The sequence below is a fragment of the Ranitomeya imitator genome, chromosome 1 (assembly GCF_032444005.1).
Source record: "Ranitomeya imitator isolate aRanImi1 chromosome 1, aRanImi1.pri, whole genome shotgun sequence".
Taxonomy (NCBI): Eukaryota; Metazoa; Chordata; class Amphibia; order Anura; family Dendrobatidae; genus Ranitomeya; species Ranitomeya imitator.
Genome location: NC_091282.1, coordinates 294,902,687 through 294,911,466, shown reverse-complemented (window position 1 = coordinate 294,911,466; position 8,780 = coordinate 294,902,687). Strand labels below are relative to the sequence as shown.

General features: G+C 45.2%; 1 protein-coding gene across 1 annotated transcript in view; it reads right to left on the bottom strand.

Annotated features, from left to right (window-relative positions):
• Window positions 1-2,599: 2,599 nt before the first annotated feature.
• YDJC (YdjC chitooligosaccharide deacetylase homolog) overlaps window positions 2,600-8,780 on the bottom strand; it is a 51,623-nt gene continuing 45,442 nt past the window's right edge. The window contains exon 7 of the mRNA XM_069756692.1: window positions 2,600-2,702. Coding sequence (XP_069612793.1) covers window positions 2,641-2,702 — 62 coding nt within the window. The 3' untranslated portion in view covers window positions 2,600-2,640. The remainder of the gene's footprint in view (window positions 2,703-8,780) is intronic.

The following is an 8,780-nucleotide window of genomic DNA, read 5'->3' as shown; positions in this document are numbered from 1 at the left end:
TGAAAGTCCAGGTGATCTTTTATTTTGTTAGAGTGACTTATAATAGAAGACTGGGTGGTTTCTAGGGATTCAACCCTATTGCCGATTTGTTGTATATCTTCTCGTAGGCCAGAGACCTCTGCGATTAGTGGTTTCATTGCTTGGATTAGTGCCTTTTTGAGGAACGATTTTGAAATTCCTCCAGAGTCTATCTGAGTGGTATCGCTACCTGAAGCTTCGTCGCTAGAATCTAGATCGTCGACAGGGTCATCAGATTTGGTAATGGAGCGAGAAGATTTGTGAGCAGACCGGGCCGGCGAAGGCTTATGTTTTAGGAATTTCTCCATGTCACTTTGCTTGTCTTGTTTTGTAACAGGTAGAGAAGATTTGCAGCGCTCTTTATTAATTTTAACCATTCTAGCAAAATATAGCGCTTGCTTAGGAGATCACCACTTGTGCGCCAGTATTATTTTTAGATCTGCATATCTGTGATTGTGGTTGGAGCGAGGTGAACATTGTCATAGGTTTAGTAAAGAAGAAAGTTGTCGCCAATCTGTCTATGTTGTTCAATTAAGAAGAGAGGAATACTGAAGTTTTTTATGTCACCAGCAGGTGGCGTAGCAGTACCACAGAATCTCTGTTATTGCAAGTTGTCAAAGGACCCACTCTCAGAGGAGGCTTTCCTCACTATTAATATGTGAGGTGAAGTATAACAGATTGAGCACTAGGTGTCACTCTCGGCTCTTAGTAAAAAATGAATAAAAGGTAGAAATAAGAAGAAAAAACTAAATAAAATAAAATAATATGCTCGGAGATGGTCTGAATGTAGGGGTCTCAGACAAGGGACTGTAAATCGCAGGACCCCCAGCTGTGGATTTGCTCTTAGTTGCTGTGCGGCCGTCCTGAGCCCCACTGTTCACAGAAGTGAGGAGAGGAGGGGGGGAAGCAATGCAAGGTCGCCTATACTGAGGCAGATCTGAAGTGACCTAAATATTATGCATGTATCAGTGGTCACCAACCCGCACCCCCAGGTAGCAGCAGGAGAGAGGGGCTGATAGAATACTCCAGAGCTGAAGCGGTCCCTGCTTGTCTGATAGGGGCCTTTCCCAGCGCACAACGGTGGATCTAAGATGGCGTAGGTGAAGATCCCCAAATCTGTCACACCGCTCTCCGGGCTCTCTGTCCCACTTAAGACATCCGCTGGGTCAGTGGGGTACTCAGAGCGCCACCCAGGACGATGAGCCCACCCAGCACAGGAACCGGTAGATGTGCAGGATCAGTCCCACAGGTACCCTGGCAGAGCGCTGCGGTCGGGACACAGTAGCGATGTACCTAGAAGCGATCGCCAGACCGCGGAGGGATCCAGGTTGAGGAGCGGTAGTCCGAAGGGGAGGCAAACCGGGGCAAAGAGCGCGCCCGTGAAGCAGACGGCCCGCTCTTCTCCAAAGCCGCCAAGGTGCGGCGCACTCCAGGGCCGCAAACCGTCGAATAATTTTATTTTCTTAATGTCCTTTGTGCTAGTAGCATCTCCAGCACTTGGCAGATATCTTAAAAGGAATCTGTCACTTGAAAAAATACTATTAACCTGTAGATATGGGGTTAATATGCAGGTTAATAGCGTTGAAAACTTGCCCTGTGCCTGCACTTAAGGTACCGTCACATTTAGCGACGCTGCAGCGATCTAGACAACGATCCCGATCGCTGCAGCGTCGCTGTTTGGTCGCTGGAGAGCTGTCACACAGACAGCTCTCCAGCGACCAACGATGCCGGTCCCCGGGTAACCAGGGTAAACATCGGGTTACTAAGCGCAGGGCAGCGCTTAGTAACCCGATGTTTACCCTGGTTACCAGCGTAAACGTTAAAAAAAAAAAAACACTACATACTTACATTCCGGTGTCTGTCCCCCGGCGCTGTGCTTTCCTGCACTGTCAGCGCCGGCCAGACGTAAAGCAGAGCGGTGACGTCACCGCTGTGCTTTACGGCTGGCCGGCGCTCACAGCCAGTGCAGGAAAGCACAGCGCCGGGGGACAGACACCGGAATGTAAGTATGTAGTGTTTGTTTGTTTTTTACATTTGCGCTGGTAACCAGGGTAAACATCGGGTTACTAAGCGCGGCCCTGCGCTTAGTAACCCGATGTTTACCCTGGTTACCAGTGAAGACATCGCTGAATCGGCGTCACACACGCCAATTCAGCGATGTCTGCGGGAGATCCAGCGACGAAATAAAGTTCTGGACTTTCTGCGCCGACCAACGATGGCACAGCAGGATCCTGATCGCACTGCCTCTCAAACTCAACGATATCGCTAGCCAGGACGCTGCAACGTCACGGATCGCTAGCGATATCGTTCAGTGTGACGGTACCTTTAGACCCCGCTGCCTGGAGGAAATTAACTTTATTACCTCCGTAGGCGATTGTGTTTCAGTCACAGGGTGGCGCCAGCGCGGGTTCAGTCATTACTCTGTGTATAGAGAGCGACACCTGTAACTGACTGCCAGCCAGCTCTAATGCTTATCTGCAGGTTATGTAGGCTTGTATTGATCTGTTCCACTGTATTGAGTGGTTGGCTTCCCCTGTAAATTGCTACACATTTTATGCTCAAACTATGTGTAAAATTTATGCCTTTATTAATTACTTATGATCGTAAAGGTTGATGGTCGTCTCATTCTGCAGGTACAACATTTACAGTATTACATAAGTTGCTGCACTCATGCATCCATTTGCCTATAAAGGAAGGCAAAGATTAGAAGAGTCAAAAGGAAAGGAATGATTAAAATATGCACACATAAATATAAAAATCTAGTTTACAAGGCAATAGATGCACTGCTAAAAACAAATAAAGGGAACACTTAAACAACAGAATAAAACTCCAAGTAAATCAAACTTTTGTGAAATCAAACTGTCCACCTAGGAAGCAACACTGTTTGACAACCAATTTCACATGCTGTTGTGCAAATGGAATTGGCAACAGATGGAAATTATTGGCTATTATCAAGACACACTCAATAAAGGAGTGGTTGTGCAGGTGGGGACCACAGACCATATCTCAGTACCAATGCTTTCTGGCTAATGTTTTGGTCACTTTTGAATGTTGGTTGTGCTTTCACACTCGTGGTAACATGAGACGGACTCTACAACCCACACAAGTGGCTCAGATAATGCAGTTCATCAAGGATGGCACATCAATGCGAGCTGTAGCAAGAAGGTTTGCTGTGTCTATCAGCGTAGTGTCTAGAGGCTGGAGGCACTACCAGGAGACAGGCCAGTACACCAGGAGATGTGGAGGGGGCTGTAGGAGGGCAACAACCCAGCAGCAGGAACGCTACCTCAGTCTTTGTGCAAGGAGAAACAGGAGAAGCACTGCCAGAGCCCTGCAAAATAACCTCCAACAGGCCACAAATGTGCATGTGTCTGCACAAATGGTTAGAAACTGACTCTATGAGAATGGTCTGAGTGCCCGACATCCACAAATGGGGGTTGTGCTCACAGCCCAACACCGTGCAGGATGCTTTGCATTTGCCACAGAACACCAGGTTTGGTAAATTCACCACTGGAGCCCTGTCCTCTTCACAAATGAAAGCAGGTTCACACTGAGCACATGTGACAGAGTCTGGAGACGTCGTGGAGAGCAATCTGCTGCCTGCAACATCCTTCAGCATGACCAGTTTGGCAGTAGGTCAGTAATGGTGTGGGGTGGCATTTCTTTGGAGGGCCGCACAGCCCTCTATGTGCTCACCAGAGGTAGCCTGACTGCCATTAGGTACCAAGATGAGATCTTCAGACCCCTTGTGAGGCCATATGCTGGTGCGGTTGGCCCTGGGTTCCTCCTAATGCAGGACAATGCCAGACCTCATGTGGCTGGAGTGTCAGCAGTTCCTGCAAGGTGAAGGCATTGAAGCGATTGAATGGCCCCCGCATTCCCCAGACCTGAATTCGATTGAACACATCTGGGACATCATGTCTCGCACCATCCACCAACATCACGTTGCACCACAGACTGCCCAGGAGTTGGTGGATGCTTTAGTCCAGTTCTGGGAGGAGATCCCTCAGGAGACCATCCGCTGCCTCATCAGGAGCATGCCCAGACGTTGTAGGGAGGTCATACAGGAACGTGGAGGCCACACACACTACTGAGCGTCATTTCCTTGTCTTGAGGCATTTCCACTGAAGTTGGATCAGCCTGAAACTTCATTTTCCACTTTGATTTTGAGCATCATTCCAACTCCAGACCTCCGTGGGATATTAGTTGTGATTTACGTTGATAATTTTTAGATTTTATTGTTCTCCACACATTCCATTATGTAGTGAATAAAATTTACAACTGGAATATTTAATTCAGTGATATCTAGGATGTGGGATTTTAGTGTTTCCTTTTTTTGAGCAGTGTTTATGGAGCATTATATGGGGCCCATTCTCTTTGGAGCAATATATAGGGCCCATCATATACTGGATGGAGCATTATATGGAGCCCATTATACTGGATGGAGCATTATATGGGGCTCATTATTCCGTATGAAGCAATATATGGGGCTCATTATTCTGTATGAGCAATATATGGTGCTCATTATTCTGTATGGAGCAATATACTGTCTAGTTTCTGACCTATTGTACAATAGATATCACTCATGTAATGTAAAAAGTGAAATCTTTGGCATTGTACTCTACCTATATTTATCTGCTGCATCTGTGCATTATGAATTGTGGTGTGTGTTACGGTAAATGGGCAACTGAGACTCTTTAATCTGGGCCCACAAAAACCTAGAGCCGGCCATGTATGCACTGCACAGTACCACTTCTCCTGTCCTGTTATCGAAGAGGCGACATTGGACTTTGAGAGGGTCAATATTGGTTTAGTATTTTCAATATTACTATGGCCAAATTAAAATAAAATATTGGAAAAGTTGTTTAAATGGATTATCTCAAGTAATCCACTCTCCTCTGGATAGGGGATAACATGCCAACTGCTGGGACCCCCATGATCCTGAAAATCGGAGGTCTGTAGAGCACCATGTAAATACAGCAGTGGTTGATAATACGCACTGTGGCAGCATTCACATGTGGGTCTTCAAATATCTCCTTTTAGGAGAGTGAGGGGCACGACTAAGTAAAGCAAAATTCACTGATCGGGGTGAGGAGTGTTATAGTATGTGGGCTGGTGGGGTATGTGTGGCAGGGCTGCTTTTTTGTCCCAGTCCGGCCCTGACGTGTCCCCTTTAAAGGAAGTATAAGGGATTGCACATTACTGGGATCTCAAAGGCTTTAGAAGAGCAAAATGGCTCCTCGCCCCCAAAGAAATCTAGCAAATTCTGCGCATCCAAATGCCCCTCTCCCTTCTGAGCCTCAGTGTGCCTAAGCCACATTTAGTGTCCACTTGTTTGGCATTTTTGTAGCAATGAGAGCCCATTTAATTTACAGGTGTATGTCTCTAGAAGCACGAGTTGAGGATAATCTACAGGCATTACAATGACCGATTTGAAATTTTCACTTAGCAAAAATCCATTGCTGCTTGTTTCTGGAAAACTCCCATGGAGACAAAATTATCACTACACCTATAAATTCCCAAAGGGGTATAATTTCCAAAATGAGGTCTTTTGGGAGAGGAAGGAAATGCTCTTCTAGTACTTAGGGGCTCTGTATGTGGCGTCCACAAACTATTATAGTAAATTTCTGTGACACCCTTATGGTGTCAGTATGATCACTGCACCCTTAGATGAATTCATTGACAGTTTGTAAAATGAGATCACTTATGAGGGGTTTTGCTGTTCTGGCACCTCAGGGGCTCGGCAAATGTGACTTGGCCCCCCCGGAACCATGGCATGAGCTGCACTGTATTTAAAGGGTATATCCAGGACTTTGAAAAAAAATCCTAAGCACTAACAAGGCAGGTGGTTGCAACTTACCTGCCTGTTCCGCCTGGTGGCATTCTCCGCTGGCACAGTGCGGTCACAGACCGCTCCAGCTGGCGATTCAGCTGCTCTCGGCCAACAGAGCAGTACATCATCTTCCAGGATGTTCTGCTGACAGGGCGAGACTGCTGCAGACATGCTGACTGACAGCTGGCTCTGACAGGTATCGGGGATCCATGTGATATAAGTGGAAGTCGCTAAATAAGAGAACGGCACTGTGCACAACAGGCAGGTAGGTAGCGACAACCTGCCGGTTAGTGTTTAGGTGCTTTTTTTTTTTCAAAGTCCCTGATATCTCGGTTGTCTGGTCTAAACATACAAGTCTGCAGTTACTCTATGTGGCTGCATACTTGTGAGTACTCACATCTCGCGCACTGTGAGAATTTTCCATTGTCTGGAGTGGTAAATATGCGATTTACATACTCCTGACCATATTCCGACTAAATGTGCACCACCTAGCGAGACCAGAAACAGTCTAGAATGTGGCCAGGAATATGCAAATCACATACTTGAGGTCACATGACAACCCACTCCCCACACCAGAGAATCCTGACAGAGTGCTGTGCGCACAATGTGAGGATTCACAAGTCTGTGGTCATATAGAGTAACTGCAGACTTGTAGCTTAAGAGCAGACAATCACTTTAATAATTTTATAATAAGCAGCTTATTATTTGTATAAAGTTATTAAAGGAGTTGTCAGGGCTAAAAGTCTACAGTCACTCTTTGTGACTGCAGACTGCAAAATCATGACATGGTGCGGTGGGCCTGCTGTCATGAGTCCCCAATATCATCAGTGTGATCAGACGGTCATGTGACCACATTTTCTATTTGCATGCGTCGACGAGATAAGTTTGGCATCTTTCAATAGAAGAGAATAGAGATAAGCCAAAAGAGTCTAATCGACACATGCAAATAGCAATCGTGGTCACATGACCACTAGATCACACTGATGATATTGGGGACTCATGAGCCATTATTACTGTGCATGGGGGACTTGGGGGACATTATTAAACGTTTAGTGGGCACTTAAGCTGCATTATTGATATAGGGCAACTCTGCATTAGAACAGTGGAGCAGTAGGTGCAGCAATAGGGACACATACGGCAGCAGCGGCTCAGCATTGGGGTATTAGCAGGGTGAGGGGGGTTTGCAGGTTGTGGATAGATGGGGAGGGTGCTGGAAATGTGAGAAGTCATATATGTCTTTGCTGTTATCTCTGAAGATGAGTCTTAGCTGAAGAAGTTGTCGTGTCAGTCTGGCCCAGATGGAAAAAGTAAACAATTCCATCAGAAAGAACGTCAGCTGTAAGTTACTATATATAACTACTGTAATCTCTTGTATGTCCTGCAGGACTGGTGTCTACCACTAAATGGGCACTGTATAATGGTAATATCTGTATGCCAACATAGTTGTAAATCAAGGTTACCGGTTAGGGCAGGGGTGGGCAATTAATTTTGCCATGGGGCCGCATGAGAAATTGGGATGGTTTTAGAGGGCCGGACTAATATAATTAACTCATTTTCACCCATACTGTAGTATACATATGCTATCTTTTCATAAACAAACAGACAGGGATGGCTCTGTTTTTGGAGTAATGCAGCCATGTTTTCCTAATCTTGGAAAACCCCTTTATGGCCGGCGTCACACTTAGCGTAAAACAATACAGCCCGTATATTACGGCCGTAATACGCTGAAAAGTCCCGAAAAAAGTGGTCCGTAGCTCCTCCGTAGGCAGGGTGTGTCAGCGTTTTTTGCGCATGGCATCCTCCGTATGTAATCCGTATGGCATCCGTACTGCGTGGTTTTCTCGCAGGCTAGCAAAACCAACATACCGCTATAGAAGTGATCCATGTGTCCCAAAAAGAAAAGAAAATATATATATACTGTCTATATATATATATATATATATATATATATATATATATATATGTCAGTAGACACATATATTAGAGAGAAAAGCCGGTAATTCAGTGCGGTGTACAGTAAAATCACACTGACAGCTTACAGTAGAATAGGTAGAATAAATGTGTACACACAGAATAGGTATATATATATATATATATGTCAGTGAGACACATATATGTATATATATTAATATTTATTCCAGCGCTATACAGCTTGAAAGCCGGTAATTCAATTACCGGCTTTTTCTTTCTCCTTCCTAAAACCCGACATGATTTGAGACATGGTTTACATACATTAAACCATGTCTTCTCTCCATTTTTTTTGCAGATTCCACACTACTAATGTCAGTAGTGTGTATCTGCAAAATTTGGCCGTTCTAGCTCTTAAAATAAAGGGTTAAATGGCGGAAAAAATTGGCGTGGGCTCCCGCACAATTTTCTCCGCCAGAGTAGTAAAGCCAGTGACTGAGGGCAGATATTAATAGCCTGGAGAGGGTCCACGGTTATTGGCCCCCCCCTGGCTAAAAATATCTGCCCCCAGCCACCCCAGAACAGGCACATCTGGAAGATGCGCCTATTCTGGCACTTGGCCACTCTCTTCCCATTCCCGTGTAGCGGTGGGATATGGGGTAATGAAGGGTTAATGCCACCTTGCTATTGTAAGGTGACATTAAGCCTAATTAATAATGGAGAGGCGTCAATTATGACACCTATCCATTATTAATCCAATACTAGTAAAGGGTTAAATAAAACACAAACACATTTTTTAAAATTATTTTAATGAAATAAAAACAATGGTTGTTGCAGTATTTTATTCAACGCCCAATCCAGTCACTGAAGACCCTCGTTCTGTGAGTAAAAAAACATAATAAACCAACAATATACTTACCCTCCGCAGATCTGTAACGTCCAACGATGTAAATCCTTCTGAAGGGGTTAAAACATTTTGCAGCAAGGAGCTGTGCTAATGCAGGCTGCTCCTCGCTGCAAA